This window comes from Dermacentor andersoni, chromosome 4, assembly GCF_023375885.2.
Source record: "Dermacentor andersoni chromosome 4, qqDerAnde1_hic_scaffold, whole genome shotgun sequence".
NCBI lineage: Eukaryota > Metazoa > Arthropoda > Arachnida > Ixodida > Ixodidae > Dermacentor > Dermacentor andersoni.
In genome coordinates, this window is record NC_092817.1 from 9,642,409 (window position 1) to 9,662,361 (window position 19,953).

General features: G+C 46.5%; 2 protein-coding genes across 3 annotated transcripts in view; both read left to right on the forward strand.

The window, feature by feature from the left end:
• Positions 1-7,611, forward strand: part of LOC140217302 (glutamate receptor 1-like) — a 49,579-nt gene extending 41,968 nt beyond the window's left edge. For both annotated transcript variants that reach the window (XM_072287739.1, XM_072287740.1), the window contains 3 exons: positions 41-140; positions 603-728; positions 3,350-7,611. In XM_072287739.1, coding sequence (XP_072143840.1) covers positions 41-140; positions 603-728; positions 3,350-3,415 — 292 coding nt within the window. In that variant the 3' untranslated portion in view covers positions 3,416-7,611. The remainder of the gene's footprint in view (positions 1-40; positions 141-602; positions 729-3,349) is intronic.
• Positions 7,612-7,681: 70 nt separating this feature from the next.
• LOC126536044 (glutamate receptor 1-like) overlaps positions 7,682-19,953 on the forward strand; it is a 45,260-nt gene continuing 32,988 nt past the window's right edge. Inside the window, exons 1-4 of the mRNA XM_055073284.2 lie at positions 7,682-10,195; positions 11,594-11,752; positions 15,505-15,780; positions 17,529-17,776. Of these exons, the coding sequence (XP_054929259.2) occupies positions 10,120-10,195; positions 11,594-11,752; positions 15,505-15,780; positions 17,529-17,776 (759 nt within the window). The 5' untranslated portion in view covers positions 7,682-10,119. The remainder of the gene's footprint in view (positions 10,196-11,593; positions 11,753-15,504; positions 15,781-17,528; positions 17,777-19,953) is intronic.

Genomic DNA, 19,953 nt, shown 5'->3' on the forward strand with positions numbered 1-19,953 from the left:
ATGGGCTGAAGCTGTTACTTTCCGCCATTATCTTCCGCAGAGAAACCCTTAACCGTGCCATATCGACTATGTCTGAGACAGGGGAGTTGGACGAAATCAAACGGAAGTGGTGGTCGACCAGATGCAACAAGCCTCCCGAGGTGAGGAGACTACGACGGCGCGTTTTACATTCTGTAAAGTTGATGCGTAATAGCGCTTTGGATGAGCGCACATTATTCAATCCATGTATCATATCGAAGCTATTTTTTGTTCTGCGCGTGACTTTTGCGATGCGAATATAAAGAAGCTAACTATGACATAAAAAAAAATAAAGGTTACCGTTAACATTATCACTATAACGGACCCGTAACCCGTACTGGTCGTATTAGTATTGGTAATATTCGAAATGTGTTCGGGGATTTTAATCACCCTTAGAAAGATTATAATTAGGAATACATCGTTTTCTTTGACAACGAGCACCAGTTTCGAGAACACTGGCATCAGATGGCGAGTTCCCCGACCGGGTTTAACTCGCCCAACTTTAATCTTTCGTTGCGCCGATCTCCTTTCACCACTTTGATGACACGTGTTCGTCCTCGTTGTAACGTGCACTTGTTTTGCAGGACGAGCCGATAAAGCTGCGGCTCTTCCTTCCGGTCGCTCTCGCTATGGCCGGGTTCATACTGGAAGGCGCTGGTCTTGGTTTAGTGGAACTACTCGTGCGAGGCTGCAACAAACTTTGCATCTGGGTACGTCTCGGAGGGCTGTGTGCAGCCTTTTTCTTCTTGAACTCGCGAGGGCATTAATAATTTATGGCCGTAATGTTAGCGATGTTGCATCTGTTGATGAAGGGTGAAACTAAGGCACTTACAGATGCTTTCTGTGGGTAACTACTAAGCGGTACGTAGTCTACGCGATGCAGGTGACTACACGGCATAGGATGTATCATTGCGGGAACATTATAGAACGCGAAGGGTGATAAGGCTGAAGGCGAAGGCCTTCACTGAAGCCAGAGAGGGCCATGGGTGAGGAAAACTGGGTTTTACAGCTGAAGTGAGTTAGCTGTCTGTTTCCGCTTAGGTGTTAAGTCGTGTTCGCTGTACAGAAAGATACTGGACAACTCGGGAAAAGTAATGTACGCGACTGAGGGAGAACAGTCAGCTATGTTTTCTTAGATGTATATAAAGATAAGTTGCACGTAGCACCAGAGTTAGTCCTAGGGTATACTGTAGCAGGAGGGAGAGAGAGAGAGAGAAAATGATAAATGAAAGGTAGGGAGGTTAACCAGGACTGAGCCCGGTTGGCTACCCTGCACTGGGGAAAGGGAAAGGGGGACGGAAAGATTAAAAAAAAAGAAAAGAGAAAGTCCACTGGAGATATCAGTCGGTCACTCAGTCCGGATCACAGACGCTGACTCAATCCGGTCGCTTTCAAATATCGCAGCAGTGCTTTTGTGGCCTTTTGTAGCTGTGATATGCGAGGCCATGATCCCAAGATCTTGTTCAAGGTGAACGGCTTTCCATCTAGCTGATTGAGAGCTGTGCAGAGGTCTTGCCTTTCATTTTCATAAGATGGGCAGTAGCACAGTAGGTGTTCTATGGTTTCCTCGACACCGCAGGCATTGCACTCGGCGCTATCAGCCATTCCAATCAGAAATGCATAAGCATTTGTGAATGCGACGCCCAAACGTAAGCGGCACAGCACTGTTTCCTCATTTCGCGGAAGACCTGGTAACAGCCGCAGTTGCATATAGGGATCGAGGGAATGCAAGCGATGGTGAGTGAATTCAGGTGTGCGCCACTTCTCCAATGTCAAAGAGTGCGCTAGCTTGCCTAAGTGTTGGGCTGCGTCGGTCAGCGATAAAGGTATTGAAACAAGGGTTGCTCCCTCATGAGCTTTTCTAGCAGCTTCGTCAGCGAGGTCGTTGCCGGAGATACCGCAATGACTAGGCAGCCACTGAAACACGACGCCGTGTCCTTTCGCGATCATGTGATGGTGCATTTCTCGTATCTCCGACACGAGTTGTTCACATGACCCGCGACGAAGAGATGCCAGAAGACAGTGTAAGGCCGCCTTCGAATGGTGACCACATGATACTAACCAGCTGATAGCACAGACTGTAAAATGTCATCATTGGCTATATCCGGCCGTAAGCTGAGAATTTAGCGCTGTGAGCGAATGCTGCCATAAACGTCACTTGGTAAACTTAGCGTGTTCACGATTTCAACTTTTCCTCTACATCACACGTAGCATACTCCCTATTTCCACCAACTATAAAGCAGCTTGAGCTCAGGGTTGACACCGTAAACACCTTCTGCGCACTACCTGTAGTGTTGGCCAGCAGTGCGATCACGTTAACCCATAGCACACAGAAACGCAAGACCCTTTATTCACACGAGCACTGATATATATATATATATATATATATATATATATATATATATATATATATATATATATATATTGTAAAGGAGATTTATTAGGGTTCGTAGCGACCGCCGGTTCTACGATGCACCGAGCAGTTTCCGAGCTCGAGCTTCTGCTGCGCGCTTGATGCTGCCGATGCTGCTGACCCAGTGCGCACGTTCGTTATCTTCCTTACAATATATATATAGGCAACAATCGGGCCATCTCGTTATGGCTTTGTTAATTACGCAACTAAGGGCACCTAGTGTCTCCCTACGACACTACACTGCCTATATATAGAGAGATTTAAATTAGAAAGAGAACGAGTATTATTCTATATGCATCTGCAAGGTCCGTAATCCAGCCACAACCATTAAACTTCGTGCACACATCATCCTTAACATGTCCTCCTCTTTCCTTCTTATTTCGCCAGTAGTGAACTAGGTACCACGCTAAATTCTCCCACGACACTGGGAAATTGGCGCTGTATAACGCTTTCGAGTATGTGCATAAGCTATTTTCTGCTAAGGCCATGGTTAACCAACGCCTTTTAATGCAACATCACACATGTGGTGCCGCTCAGTTTCACCAAATGTGAACACGGTGCCAGGTATAGAGTTCTCCCTAGACGGCTGGTAGACATTCAACGCGGTGAAAAAGCAGTAATTAACACATAAACCACTTACTTTGTACGCACATCACCCCTAGTATTTCCTTCTGTCCTTACTAAATGTTAACTCCTCATTTAGCTCCCAAAATACACCGAGGAAACCTACTACGCGAATCATTTAGTGTCTGAAAATAGGCCGAAAACTAGTATTGTGTAATTCTCTGTTAGTCCCGTAATTAGCCCACAAGCACATAAGAACACCGGATTCCACATTTTCTAGTTCTAAAGATTGCAACATTCCGGCGTCGAAAGACCCTTGGATTCTCGTGACTGTGGACATTGCTTCATTTCCAGGCTGCTCGGCTCAAGTCCGAACGATCTGCGCAGGAGACGGGCCCACCGCTAAAGACGATCGCCTAAGGACCTTCGTCGACCTTCATCCAGAGCAAGCCTGAAGCGTTGCACACGCTTTGTCACCTTTGCTCAAATCGCGACTTCATTTTACATGCCACCTGTGTTCGTATACAATCCGCATAGCTCTTAGTAATGTAAATAACTATTGGTTGCTCGGTCTATAGCGCATCAACACAGGAGAGGAACTCAACAAACTCGTACTGTTTATTGGAATCGCTCTGTAAGGAACTTGCCTGGTTGCCTTTAATTCATTTGTTACGCCCATAATTTTACAGTATTATTTCTGGAATCCATATGTTTACTTGGAAAACTTTGTTGATTCTGCAGCCCATATTCAAAGTCCGCAGAAATGAACATGTGGGCCTTTGCGAATAGCAAAAAAATACTGCTACATTCAAGAGCGCCTAAAGTATAGTGTGTTAAAAGCCCAAGTTTTAGAACAAGACAGACAACACTGATGGATATGATTGTTACCCTGCTTTCCACAAAGCGGCAGAAACGGAATGTCCAATTTAAATAGCTGATGGGACCATATTGGGCCCAATTTAGGTTGCAATAACACGAACAGGTGCCCTGCATGAATTTGTAGTTGTTCGGTGGCATTGTCAAACCCTGAAGTTTAAGAGGAAGCTTTAGCTCGGATGCTGCTATCTAAATACATGTAAAAGGAGAATCGTTTTTCTCAGCTACCACTGCACGAAATCTGACGATGTTTGTTGCGTTTAAAAAAAAACTTAAGATCTAGCCACTGTTTGTTTCGAATTTCTTATTTAGGTCGTCAAATGTTTGCAAAAAATTGGCGAAAATCTCAAATCTTCAGGAAAAAGAAAACTATCAGGGTTACAACTGTGTAACTCAGCAATGAAAATAGGTCTCACAATTCCGTGAACTGTATATAATAGTGCATCTAAAGTGGGCAAAATTGATATGTTACAGATGAGTCTGAAAAGAACTTAATAATATGGAAATGCAGATTTCGCAGAACCCTTGTACACAACGTAACACATTTCCGTAAGATATAAATTGGCATATCGAATTTGTTCGCTTTGAATGATCTAATGGATGCCGTTTACAGAACCCCGATATCTGTTCTTGATGCAGAGCTATTAATTTGTGAACTTCGTGCTTCTATTTTTTTTTCGAACTTTCGAATTTTCGAGAATTCTTTTGTAAAAATGCCGGCCCTAATTCGAAATTCCGCTTCCAACAGTCACTAGAATTTAACTTTCTTTCTGAAGCAACAAATTTCATTGAAATTGGCCCAGGGGCTATCTCGGAAAGTGTTTATGCATTTTACATGTATTTGAATAGGCCGCGTCGGAGTTGGGCCCGAGCTAAAGCTTCCTCTTAACCATTACAGGTCGAAAGAAACAAAGAACCATCATTGTGCACGCTAGTCATCTTATCATATCACGCCGCCTTGCTCTCTGTCACGTAAGATCGGACGGAGCTTTGTCCTGTGAAGCGGACACATCAGCTCCAAATCGCAGAAATGCATTCAGACCAGCCTAGCTGAGGGCTTCGTCGTCTTGCGATATTCACTGCCGAAATCCATTCAAAACTTTGCTGCTTTGACTGTACCATAAGCACCGTGTACATACTTGCACATCCCTGTGGTTTCGCCGATTTCCTTGCCTTCGGAACAGGTTTACTTGTGTGATTTGCTGAAATAAGGCAATTACAATGTTATACGCAAGCTACTCGAGAGGAAATAACGCAGCAAATGAAAATGAAATGAAGTTTGTGTGCTTGCTTTTTTGTGCTGTATTTTACTTATTCAGTAGGTCTGATGACGAATTCATTTACCTCCAGGTTTCTGCATATACTACACAAGTAATATAGACAGAGTATTTGGGCCCTAAGGAAGTTTATTTTTCGCTAGGAAGCCATGCGCATAGCAAACATTGGCTTGTTGGTTTCGTTGCTTTTCCTTAAAATTGCTGGCGCATCATTAAATGTTTTATGTGAGGCAGCCACACGATGATCCAGCAAACCTATGGGAAAGTGTTGTCGAAGAAAGGTTCGTATGTGATGGTATGTGTTGTTCCGAAGAATGCCTAACGAAGTCAACATGACGAGTTCTTTGGCTGTTCTGAAATCTCCCACACCGTCTACATTAATTAAACGTTATAAACACTATTACATAAATCATCATGCATAATTGTTAATTACTGCCCACGTGGCCTACGTTGAAGAAACCCTAGTGGGCGTGGATAGGTTTAGAATGTCACCATATAAATGCAGTTACCTGTTGTGACGTTTGCCAGTAGTAATTTTGCATGTCACTGCCACTGTTTTCCCGTTTTCGATTCCTCGTAGCGGCGGCGACGATCAGCTGGTCGGGAGCTTTGTTAGACGGCGCGCAGCAGCACGTGTTCGCAAGTGGTCTGGAATCGCCACAACTGTCACTCTTGCGCAGCGCTCACCAACAGCCGCTTCCTTTTCCTTGAATGTGCGAGCTGTGAGGCGCGTTATACAAAAGCTCTCCAACATTCAGCACTGTTGACGCGTGTGTGTGGCCCTTGTTATTGTGGAATATGTAGACATTTCCGCGACACGTTGTGACATGGTTGGTATGGAAAGCGGCTCACCTGAGCTCGTTAACACATGGCGCAGTTCCGGGTTATAAGTTTCATCAGCAAAGTGCCGTTTTACGCCAACTACGTGGGTGTTCGTTGGCACTTCTCCTGCAGCTCATGCACAATGGCACTCGGGCGCACACCAGCTGCCGCGGTGCCTCGTGCGCGTCCTGCTACCACGATGCCTCAGGCTTGTGCCCGCCTCGCGACAGCTGCGTTCCGCGGCGGTGAAACGCAAACACATTCGCGGGTGCACCGTTTATGTGCAGCTAGGTGAGCACCCTTTGTGGTGAATCCGGGTTCTCCATTACGACGTCCCGCCTAATCTCTTAAACATATGGCGAACTTGGAGAGCTGGTGTACATTAATGGTCCTAAAAGCGCGAAAAGGCGCAATGCGGCCGACGAACGGGGAAGCAGTGCTTATTCTCATTTGAAATGTACGTAACTTCCTGATAAATTATTTTTCATTTCATAGAGGTCGCCCCGTATTCTTAAGTCTCCTTGCGCCTTCTTGCGCTGTCATTACTCGTAGTCCCTGCGTTTCTTTGAGACGACATCTGTACATCAATCAATAAGCGCCTAAAAACTGTTATGCCTAATTACCTCAGCTAAAATCATTTTAGCTAACGCATCCAGTTACATATGATATCCTGTTATCAAAGTTTGGTGAACCGTGCGCACGAAGTTGTTTATCGCCGCTTCAAGCATTCTCCTTGAGTAATTGTCGTTTTTTCACGCAAGATTACATTTCGCTTAAGGTTGCTTTTTAAGGACAGGACGCAGCTAAATGGAATGAATCAGTAGATTCTGATATAACAGCTTGCTTGCATTTTTAACCTTTCATACACACGCTGCCCCCCAAGCGAATACATACTCAGCTGTAGAGCGGGCTTTGCTCCATCGCAAGTGTGACGTCATATTAGTGTGCTCTAAATATACCTAAACGCCGTTGTTGCCGCATTTTCACTCGTGAAAGGAGAAAATGTGCATCCACCCGGCAGCGTAGCACTAGGCTACAAAGGAAGCACATGGAAGTTTCTCAGAAGGAAAGAACTGTGGTTTAGCATTTTGCCCTGGTTCTAGGATCCAACCTGGGACCATTGCCTCTCGGGTGGGTGACAATTGTTCCCTCACATGAAACTTTCTTCAATTGTGAATTTACGCGGAACTGATTCATTGATGTGGCGAATTGGGCGTGTTGGTAAACATTTGAAAAGGCGGCGCCGCGCAAAGAAGGACGCGGACGGAGACCAGACGACAAGGACGAGCGCTGAACGGCCGACGACATTGCGGTGAATGATTCACGAATATATACGTGCTGTCCGAGCCAGGGGTTATCATCTGCGCACGCGTAAATATGCAAGCTCTTTGTCTGAAAGCGTGGTGGATGCCATGCTGACACATCCCTTCCCAAGTCTAGAAATCCGTTCAGGTTCTGGGATTTCTCGTGTCACACGTGTATTACTCTTCCTGATAATGGAATTATTTTCAAGGTAGGGCGAACAGTCCTTGCAAGCCTGTCATTGTCTGACTTGCAAGGGCTATTCGCCTGATCTTGAAAACGCTGCTGTTATTAAGAACAGTAATGCGCGTGTGACACGAGAAATCCCAGAACCTGGACGGATTTCTAGACTTGGGAAGGGATGTGTCAGCATGGCATCCACCACGCTTTCAGACAAAGAGCTTGCATATTTACGCGTGCGCAGATGATAACCCCTGGCTCGGACAGCACGTATATATTCGTGAATCACTCACCATAATGTCGTCGGCCGTTCAGCGCTCGTCCTTGTCTCGTCTCCGTCCGTGTGTGTTTTGCGCTTCCGCATTTGCAAACTGACCCGCTGCCATATTTTCGCCGCTTTATAGGATGGTAAAGTAAATTGTATTGCAAACATTAAGTGCATGCCGCTTCATGAACTGTTCACTCACGCTGCAGCAAGCAGAACAATATGGCCGCCCTGCGGCTACAACAATCAGCGGCGTCTACACATCGCTCCAGTACATGAATGTAACTAGAAATGCATAGCTTGTGAAAATTTCTTGACGATCCATAACCCCCGCAAGCTTTCAAAAATAGGTGAACAGCCAAATATATGTTAATTCCAATTCATGTCTCGCTATTAAAATGTATCACTGCTAGTTATAATGCCTTACAAAAATGAAGTGGTTGTCTTTGGCGGCCGTAATTTATTCTAAATAACTGCTCAGAATTGTCGCTCTTATAAAGGCTACCACTGGTGAACGATGAAGTTATGTAATTTTTTTTCTCGAATTCATGGATTACTAATACCTCATGTGTTGATTCAATGTGGTGCTTGATTGCATAACTTTGACCAAAAGGGGTGGAGTTCATCGACAACATCAAACTTCAGGGACAGTTTTACTATGGCTTGTGTGTTTAAGTAGAAAGCTATGTTCTGCGCATTGTTGTCAAAGTAATGCAGTTGAATGTTCTTTTTTCTGTGTCAACATTGTTATAATAAAGTTGAGAGAGATGTGCTTCAGTCTCACTTCCTCTTTCCAAAGTTTTCCGAGAGGCGTGAACTAAGCTATTACGCAGAAAGGATGGCTAGAGCGTGGCGCCTTTTACGCACGATGCTTAAGTTGGTCAACCATGTCTCGCTATATGTCACAGGTGTTTCGATAGTTATTTACAATTCACTATTTTAATATTTTAATAAATATGTCTAATATATGTATAAAGACGGAAGAAGAACACAGGCTGAAGAGAACGCAGCTGCATTGTCATCTCATTTTCATTGTGCGTCAAGGGTGGCACAAAGTAAGTACAGCACCGGGCATGAAGTGTGGACAGAACACACGTATGATTAAAATAGGGGAGACATCAGACGCAAGATATTGAATAAACGTTGTTGTGTTTGTAACGCATGATCATTGGTAAACTAACATCATCGGGTGACTTGGGAAAAGGTGAGAACAACGACGTGTCCTAGAAATATTTCGTTTGCATCATGGCTTTTGCAGCAAAGAGTACGGTGTCTTTAGAATTAGTGCCCTGTATAAGGACTCATTCAGAGAAGTCTATGCTTGCGCGCGCAGATATATATATGCATTCAGAAGCATATATATGCTTCTGATTTTTCATTTCAAAGTCTTAATTTAGCAGTGTTCCAAGACATGCATAGAAACAGGAGGCAGAAGCAGGTCTCGTCAGCACGGAACAGTACGTGACAACCGCGTGTCGTGAAGCAAACCAGTGTACTTAGTCGGAAGCTATGGTATAACTGCCTCTAGTAAGTGTTCGCAGTCAAGAAGAACGATGATTGTGTGGTACGTCATTCGTAGACTCCCTTGTGCTGTCATTCGGATGTGCGGCTGCACTATGCTCAAGAGCAGTGCGTCGCTCCTGTGCCACTGGAAAGGAAAACACAGCGGTGAAGTTTCCATTCACACGGCGTGTATATGTTGCCACAGAATAGCACCACGCGCCCTTTTATGCCCTAGTTCCAGTGGGTGGGCAGCCGATCTGAAGGACTAGGAACAAAAACAATCAGCTGCCACACTCGTGCTACTTTTCAATACCATTTGAGCAGCGCACGCCCGACCGTATCCAGTTTCCCAACGTGCCTCGCCCGCTCCGACGCACGAAATTCCCATCGTAACCATGCCACTTAGCCTGGCAACGACCGATCCGTCCAACAGCGCCCTCTGCCTTTTGGTGGCAGGCCTGGCGGTGTGCACTCTTCTGGTCGAACAACGTTAATACCAAGATCGATCGATAGGGCGGCGCCACGCCTGCCTCCCGCCATATGTGACGTCACCCACCTCGCGCCTTCACGTCGTCCCAGCCTGCAGAAGGGATCGATGCTCTCTGTCTAGGGATCCGCATCCACATCCATTCGGCAGTTTTCTCAGGGGCATCCTGCTCCGGATCCTTGTCGATGTAGCAGGCTTTCCTGTGTCTACGTATATTTTCGCCCGAAACAGTGGTGTAACTGCGCCCATTGTTTCTTGGAGCGTAAATATTCTTTCGCATTAGACTTTCCGTTCGTGCCCGATATGGAAGAGCAGTGAAGTGCGCGGGAGAGCGGCGGCCGTCCGCTGTGCAGATAGCCTGCGCGTGAACTCTGGGAGGCCAGGCGCCACTCACGCGTCGAGAAGCGCCGGCATGGAGGGGCTGCTCGTCTCCGTCACCATCCTCCTTGGCTTACAATCTGTCCGCATTGCCGGAGCTGTGAAAATAGGTACGCCCCGCAGTTTTGCACCCTCGTCGGTGACGCTTCGTTTGACGCAGTTAAGGCTTTGAAGAGACCCATGGTTTGTGAAGCTCAGAGCCTGTTAACGCCATTTAATTATTGTACCTGCCACATTAGTACTTTTATAGGAAGAACCGTTGCTGTTTTCTGGCTCTAGACTTTCATCCGCGATGTCGTCAACAGGTGGCAATACACTGGCTTGTTAACTGCGATGTCCATCATCTGATGCATCCGAGTGTTCACCCATGTACATTTTACGAGGATGACGCCAACAATTTTGTGTGATAACGTGTACCCTTGAAAACACAGGAAGCACGCGGCTGTCACCACAATGATCATCCGCGCTTTACTGCACAAGTTGGCATACGCACTGCTTGAGCCGGCTAGCCACGCCCATTTGCTTAGGCACCACCAGTTCACCAGCTCAGTTAGCAGTGCTCTCTGTTTCTAACAACGTGCGCAACGCGAAACATTTTTAAATAGGCTTAATGATTATCTTATCAGCTCTAGGGGATTCTATTTATATTTCCCGTTGAGTTTGGCAATATATACAAAATATGCAGTGACGGTAGACATTTCGTGTTTTAGTAATTATGTTCACCTTAATTAGTATCTACCGTACGCAATTAACATTAACTACATATGTTCAGTAGCAAATTCCCAGTCTCTAAACTGTACGCTCATTATTTAGCAGTCACACATAACATAACCTGTGGATACTGGCCATGGTATACGCACAAACGAATGAGGTACCATATTTAATTTTTCAAATTGTAGCCATTTTAAACCCCTTACTTGAAATAGTACCATTACATACACGCGCATCATATAAAATTGTGCTTGCATCTAAGCAGAACGCAGAAAAAAAAGTGCAGGGCTTATCATAAGAGCAATTCTCAGCACGTGTGTTCCTCGCGCCAAATTAATTTAATAATTAATTATGTATATTTTTAATCATGTCTCGTGCCTAACTGTGCCTGATAAACTTTATGTTCTATACCATAAACACACTAAAATAGGTTACTGTCACGGCCTTTACCACTACAAAATATAAAAGTGCAATTATAACTTACAGCAATGGCGAACTTTTAATGCCAGTATTCCTCATTCGCATTCTCGGTTATGACTGTTATGATCACTAAAGTTTGGGTAGAAAATGGCTTTGCTTTATTGCTAATAATATTAGGTTTGCATAGGTAGCTGGCAACTGCCACCAAGAGGGCACAACGGTTACCGACTGTAAAAGAGAAGTTAGACAAGACAAGAGGAGTTAGCGAAGCGCACGATATAGCACAAAGATGGGGCATTGTGAGCGATGAATGGAGAGAGAATAAAACTGTTGAAATACGCAATTAGGGTTGATCTGGCGTTACTCTTATTTTTCAGGTGTTATACTTAAGCCCGACTTAAACATAGTACAGTCCGCATATGAAGGAGTAATGTACAACTACAGCAACAGCAACGTTGCTCAGGAGATAAAATTCAAGGTGAAGACAAACTTCGCCACACTGGAAGACACCGACCTTTTCTCCACCAGCAGAACACGTAAGTGCTCAACAGTCTGACATCGCAGCTGCTATTGCATTTCTTCAAACTGTGCTAAGTGTCAAGTGAAAATTAAACCTGCGAACGTTTCCTTGAGTGCTCTGTATGGTGATGGTTAAAGTGAAGCCTCTCTTTTGCCCGCAAACGCGGGTTCACTGCGATTCTGCGCTACAGGATCTTACGGGATATTGCAGAAGCCTAAACCGTTTATCCTAGTTACAGCGCACAGCAGTAGACTGTATACTGTAGTATGCGCGGACATGCATGCATACACGCTTTCTGTAATTATTGCCAAATTGAATTAATTTAGGCCCAAGAAGGATAATCAGATAAACGTAGTGTGTTAGCATTTGAGGCTACAACTTTGATGCCAGTAAAACTGTAAACGAGAGCACAGGTTTTTGACACCATGCCAGCCACAACTAAAGGAAAGAATTGTTGATTATGAGTCTAGAGCGGGGGGAAATCATCTGTTTCCACGTATAAGTCTGTGTAGACTTGGGTGTCAAGCAGTGATGAAGTATATTCTTCATTTCGATACCTTGGAAGCATAAAATGAAACACAGGAACTCCTGAAGTTAAGCCAGCTGGGATGCATTCGACATTTGAAAATGCCTGTTTACCCCGATGCTGCCTTTATTTACGGAATCAATGCGATCCAGGTGATGTTGCAGTATTCATTGCTTACCAGTATCGCGTTATGTCATATAGAAAGTTTCAGTCATTTGTTAGGGAGCAGGCAGCAACCTCTACCAGCAGAAAAAAGCATAAAGATCTTCCATTCCAGGCTTTCAACTTGTGTAAACACAAGTTTCATGCTCCTGGATAAACCCGCCGTGGTGGCTAGCGGCTGTGGTACTGCGCTGCTAAGCACGAGGTCGCGGGATCAAAGCTCGGCCACGACGGCCGCATTTTGATGGGGGGCGAAATGCGCCCATGCCCCGCGAATAGGAGGTGCGTTAAAGATGCCCAGGTGGTCAAAATTAGTCTGGAGTCTCCCACTACGGCGTGCCTCATAATCAAATCGTGGTTTTGGGACCGTAAAACCACAGAATCCAAACTCCTAGATAGTTAGCTCTCCTCGTGAACATTGCAACCAAATTAGCGTTTTTCTTAAGATTTCGAAGCTTGACAATTAGTTGAGATCTCTGTAAGCTGTGATCCGGTTACTACTCGTGTGTATGCTTCTTTATGTGCATCTAGTGTTTTCTGTAGGCACCTGTGGCTCGTGCCTCAATTAGCATCGGAAGGTTGCTGCCACTTAACACAACCAAGTGACGCCTTTACCATTTAATTACTTAAGGACATCTGTTACAGCTTTCTCTTTCGTGCTGGCTTCCGTCAATGAAATAGCACTTCCTGGCTCGTGGGCGTGAAATTGTTATCATGCGCCTGCTTTTATAAGCGCCATATCATCTGACATCATCACCACCGCTCCATAACTACGTTTTCTCCATTTCCCAAGGCAGAATAGCACTCTTGTGTGGTGTAACTAAGTCTCATGCCCAAATGAGTATTCATTTTTCTTATTTACCGAGAATAATATTTTCGAGACTACTCTTTGTAGAAACCAAACCTGCGTGGCCATTGGCGCAAACACTATTTTTGTCATTCGTAACACATTTTCACCGGCTACATCGCGCTTTTGTTGCTTGACAACAATCCCATGTGACGGCCAGCTGAGCGTTGTGAAGCGCATTTTTTTGTCTCTCACTTTGTTGGCTCGCCACACACGTTCGTTGCCACGCGACTGGATGGAGAGCAAAGGGTGGGCGTGGCGTCAACAGGGCCGCGCTCACTCGTCACGTAAAAGTCGAGCACGTATCGCCACTCTCTTTGCTTACTCCCGCGTCCAGCTGGCCGGTCACCATGGAGACATATCGACCGCGTCATTGTTGTTCAAGCCGTTTCCCTTAGCGCGCTCCGTTTGACTTACATGTGTTCGGTGCCATTGCACTGGCCAACAAAGACCATTTCGCATATCATGGAAATTTTGCTAAAATATAGAATTGCAAGAGCATCAGTATCCTGTTAAAATAAAGCGGTGTAAAGGGACTGGGAACTTTTTTTAGGGGAGGGGGGATGGGGAAAGGGGATTAGCTTTAGCTAGGGTTCTAACTTATGGAGCTTTAGGTAATCGGCAGTAGTAGATCGAAGAATGGTCGCCGGAGCCAACGTTTTGACGAGGCGATTAGTATTCGTTAGTGCGGCAGCTAGGTCATTCCATAGGAAACGCCGAGATGCCAAAAGTCACCATCGCCGATTCTCTTAAATAAATGGGCTAGATGATGATTGTATGAAAGTATTTTTCTCGAAAAAAATTTATGGTAGCGGGTAATTTAAAAAGAAATCAAGGTTAAAACTAGGAACAATGACAAATCTTATTTTATATCTTACTTATCTACTTTACTGTCATGGACCTATAATGTGACGTCATAGGCGACCGCATTTATCAGTTTTGCCCGTTTACTTGGCTGAGTAAAAATGGTAGGCGACCCTAATCTTTGACTTGGGTGTCTCGTAGTGGCACCTCGGCGTTGGTGGTCTTTAGGTTAAGCCAGCGAACGTCTTTCCCCTGGCACAATACGCGGGCGTCGAGCGAGGGAAGGTGAAGCGCAGCGTGTGCCACCTGGTGGGTCGTCGCCCCCTAGCGAGCTCCGCACGAAGCGCGCCCTCTCCAGTGCTGACGTCAGAGCATGTAACGAGCGCGAGTGGGCAGCTGTTGCGAGCGAGAGAGCAGGTGCGCGCTGGGAGAGGAGAAGCGAGAGAGTAGGGAGTGATGTCACATCCGCTCTACTGGGCAGATGTCAATAGTGACGTCATTACTACCGCTTTCTACTTCCGGGTTTCCAGGAATTTCGCCAAATTCGTGCTCACGTGGCGGGTCTCTAATGTCTACGATTCTGTGCATTGGTGTACGGTGATCAGTGAGTTCTAATTAATTCTATTTATTCCAGACACTTCAGTAACTCAACTTGTAACGAAAATGCTCTGATATCATATCTACAATGAAACCCATGAATTTTGTACTGTACTATTTCTTTCTGTTCTTGTTTTCTGATTTGTTTTGAATTTCGACCCCGGTCGTTTCAGGAGGTGAACCGGAAGTGCGGCGCAAGAAACACGCTCTACGCTCGTGCCACTAAAGCAGAAACTTCTGGCATAGACATCGTTAACCTTTCAGTGACAATATTTTTTGCTATTCTTGCCTTTAATGTAGTTTATGATAAAAATAATCTTAGACTATGAAATCAAGTACTTTTCCAGTGAGTCACTTCCGAATCAGGAAAAAGTCATTTTTTGACGATGTCCAGACCTAAGATGCGCATTAAGGCCCTCTAGATCAAAATATTTTAGATAACGCGTATGCACCAGCTTGTGATCTAGAAATATTATTTTAGGAAATTTTTGGGGGGGCGAGACAAACATTTTTCAAGTCTAAAGCGATTGCAATTGCCAACCGACAATTTTGTGGGCGGCAACTTCCTTATACGACGCCTTTTACTCTAATGCTGCCTCGGCAAAATGTTTTGCGCCAGCCGTCGCAAGGAGAGCATCTCTTTCCCGGCTGGCCGCAGCACCTGGCCAGCGCCTTGCGCATCGCACTTGAGCGTGCGATCTGCTCAATTGCAGGTCACCACACAGAGGATAGGAGGAAATTTTCGTTCTTCGTTACTGTTCCGAAAAGTTACCCAAAAGTCGTGCATCACAGCCATGTTTTTAATCTTCTTTGCCCGTTGCCATCGATGCAGTGTGCGAGCAGCTGCGCACCAACGTGACGACAGTGGTGGTGTCGAGCACGTCCCACTCGTCACTGGCGCTGCAGTCCTTGTTCAAGAACACGAACGTACCGTACGTGGCCACCTCGTACCAGGAGCACTGCAGTGTCAACGTGGGCGGAAACCTGAACCTGCCGTCAGCTGACTCCCTGGGCGTCTCGCTGCTTCCCGACTATTTGCCGGCCGTCTCAGAGATGGTCGATCACATGCAATGGCCCGGGTTCATCTACATCTACGACTCGGAGAACGGTACTTCCGCACTCTGTGACAGCTCTGGTCTTTCGCTACTATTGTATTATTGCATGTATAGTCAAAACGCATGCCTGTAAGGCACGTGATGATAGGCGGCGACCATAAAAAGACACGGTGTTACAATATGTGCCTGATGTAGCTGGCCAGTGTGGAGCGGAAGTTCAGGCTGTAATAGTGCCTTATTCACTATCATCTAATAAGATCGCGTAAAATGAGACACGTAAGAGAGAGAGACATACACAGTGCTGTCTTCCAACTGGTTTGATTGCGACAACAATTATACGTACGCGCGAGGCACAGGAACTTCGTCGGTGCCGTAGCCGTCGTGCTGTTGCGCTCGACGGCTTACGCGTGGCTCGCAAGCGGAGGGCTTGAGAATCTCCGGAGTGCATTGGGCTGCTAAAACATCAAAGCGAAGTCGACGCACCGTCAACGCAATGCTCAATCGAATCGGTGTCGCTGTGCGTTCAGGCACTCGCATGAACGCTGTGCGCACACCATGAATGGCGGCGAACTAGCGTTCCTGCTGCGCTGCTGCTGCGCGCTGTTCTGAGCGGAACGGGCAGGAACTGCTGGGCGCCGACATCACGTCGGCGGCTTCCCGTCCGCCTCAGCTCGTGCACCGTCCAGCTGAGACGCCTCGAGCGCCCCCGGTGACACGGCTCGTGACGCCTGCGTTGTGAGACGCCTGGTAGCTGCCAGGGCGCTGTTCCTTCTAGCCAGCACGAGTTGCTTTGTGCGCTGCGTCGTGCCAACGTGTCGCACCCTCGTAATGTTAGAGCACCGTCCGAGGAGTCCAAGTGCAATGCTAAACCTTGCTATCTATGTCAGCGCAACTTTGGGTGAAACTGCCCATTTTTTTTTTGTGTGAGCAACCCATGGGCGTTTATAAAGACGGCATCGCAGGTTTACAGAGTCAAGATCTGTGGATAAAGTGCAAGTGCGTGTATAGCTAACGAGAGCTGGTCGTTTTATTGAAATATTCGGCATCTCAAGCGCACTCATTAACGCAGTGTTTTAATAACTACTGTCGCGAGCTTTTGCTGAATGACTAAAATGCTTGGCTGTTTCGCCTCCGCCCGTGTACCCCGCTGTGACGCTTGGCTCGCTTGCGCACCAGTCAGACGAAGGGGTATCCGCCGAACAGCAATACGGAAACTCAGCACTCGTCACTCGTGCAGCTCGCGGCAATAAACGAGACGAAAACGGCTCAGGAAGGCGCTATAGAAAGGCATGGCGATTAACGCTTTGCAATTTCTTCCTGTATATTGCTTACTTTGAATATTGTATGCTATATAACGCAAACGCGCCTGTATTAACACACCTCCTTAAAACGGTGTGTAAAGGAGTAGCCATCACCGATAAATAGGCCAGGCATTTTGCATAAGGTGCGTGCAATAGTAATAATAACGAAAGAGACACGAGGAGCTAGGGCGTTCGACCGAACCACCGAATGCTGGATGGTGCAGTCGGCGCTCCTTCTGGCACCGGCGGTGTGACCTACCCTACAGTGTGGGAGCTACTGCGCGCAATCGCCGCGGGAACGATGATACAATAAATTTTAAGAAAAACGCCTTTGGCTTCCACGAGAAATTAGGCGAGAAAGCTGAAGATCAAGTGCAATGTGGGAACGCTAATTATTCTTACCAAGTCCTGCAGGCGATGACCAAACGCCCCTTGTTCGCGGCGCTTTGTAAAAACGCGAGAAGGATGACACAGTAAGTGATTGATTGCTCTTGACGCAGGTCCCTCGAAACTGCAGCGGCTGCTGAGTCACACTTACCGTAATCCGGTGACGGTGCGCTTCGTTAAGCGCATCACAAACAGCAGCGACGCCAACGATTTCCTCCGTATGCTGGAGACTACGGACCGGGAGAGCCGCAAGCACGTGCTGCTCGACTGCCGCTTCGATGTGGCCCGCAGAATCATCGTGGACCACGTGCGAGACATCTACATGGGTCGCCGGAACTACCATTTCTTCCTCGTCAATCCGGTACTCTCGATTGGAGGTTTTGCACGGCTCACGTTACTTCTCGCAAATGGGCGAAACGTGAGCCTTGGAGGTTGCACAAGTCCAAGAACCCTAAGAAATAGCTGCGTTGGGTTCTGGCGCCCATGCTCGCGTCCACTTAAATCACGCTGCTGTGCCATCCCTTCTTTATTTTGTATTATAATGAGGGCGAAAACGAGGCCGCAGATTCACTAATGGTATCCAATGGTAATGGATTCACTAATGGTAGAGGACAAGCAGGCAAGCCGATCGTGTGACTCGCTCTAAGAAGGGGGAAATCGAAGACATAAACCAGGCAACTACCGCAAACTTCCGATTTCGCCTATAGCCAAAGCTCCAGGCGCTGCTTCGGGGAACAACGCCGTAGGCGCCGGTGGGACGTCCGTTGAGACTCCAGCCAGGCGCTGCTCCCGCATGCAGTGGCCTATGATTACGGCGGACCGTCGCCAACACCAGCGATGCTGTGTTGTAACGACGGGGCGAGAAACGCTCTCAGTCTCGACGACTACCTCGACGTCAGGGCTTGGAGCGGCTGAGAGCGCTCGAAAGGAACCAACGAAACGAAAGGCGCAAGCTCTCCTTCACTCAGCCGAAGGCAACGCTGCTCGCGAGAGTGGTCTAGAGTGCTCCGAAAGGACCAGCCGAACATGCTGTAACAACCTTACCTTTAGCGCGACAGCGTTAAGGGCCCCGTGTGGCAGAAAATCTGGTATCGGCTTGCGGCGCCGGCGTTCCCGTGGGAACTGTATATATATATATATATATATATATATATATATATATATATATATATATATATATATATATATATATATATGCCACGAAAAGGGCAGACCACAACAACTGTCATGAAAGAAAACACCAACAGCGCATGCCTTTTATGTTCAATCTTCTCAGACTAAAATATTGAAAGTGCGAAACAATGACAGAAACCTGAAAAATTATGTAATTTTCTCGCTCCGGCTGTCCACTATCTCCGGGATCGGCCGACGCAAGAGGCCACGTTTCCACCAGAAAGCTCGCCTTCGTGCAAAGCGTTCGCCGTCAGCGTTTCCTGGTAAACGTTAACGTTAGATAAGCTGCAGTTGCAGGGAAGCGTGAGCAGCAGTCAGGGATCTTTGGATGCTATCACGTCCCGCTCTTAAGGACGAAGCTTAAGCGTCCTCCAATTTATTCTCTGCATTGCAGTGACTTAGCATGCCAACAAGCTTGTCGAAGCATTGGATAGACGTAATTCTCAGAAACAACCTGATTCGTGTGGACGCATTCGAATACCTTTCTGGCATCCCCATCGTTCTTCTGAGTCGCGATCCTTGGCTAACATCCACAACATGCAGAATTTTTTATACCGAGACAAGTCACTGAAATCACGCGGTTTAGTGGTAACTTTTCTTGCATCTTTGCTTCGTGTAATGATGGGGTGTCCATGTGTAATGATTGTTTAAACAACCACTAAAAAATAATTTGTTCGAACGTTATTTTCGTTTCGTTGCTGTTAAACCACCGTCAAACCACAATTTTTCCCCCTTTCATGATACTTCCTTCACCTTGCAGGATTCTGCAGAACTGATTTGCCACTAATAATGTAGCAGTGGCTGGCAGCCATTTGTGGTCCTCCGTTGCTAGCCTCTTGCGACATGGTATAGGGCGACGTTAAATGAATCTCGGACACATGCAGCGATAAAGCGGCCAGTGTCGTCCCTGCTGCTGAAGTCACTCTGCGTCCAATCGGGAGTCGCCGATCGGAGTCGGCGCCTGGCGAGAGGCAAGCGCGGCGGCAGCTTGCCGCACTTGACGTCACAGAGGCGCTGGACTGTCAGCAGCGCTTTTGCGTGCGGGATCAGATAAAGGGAGCGAATAATTTTGCGCCATTTATCTCGGTCTACATGGCCATATTGAAGTGCAGAAACACGTAACTAGACTTTTATGACGATTCGCTAGAAGTTCTTATAGTAAACATGTGCCGTAAGGTTTGCAACTAAAGCTAATTAACGTGAATAGCTTTATTAGTGAATGAATGACTGATTGTTCTGGCAAATGATGCCTACCTGGGGGCATAATTCATCTTACAGATTTCGAGTCGATTTTGTAGACTTCTTTAAAAGAAGTGTTCTAAGTCAAAAACAACTGCATGAGTATAGTATCTGTCTTTTATGCTG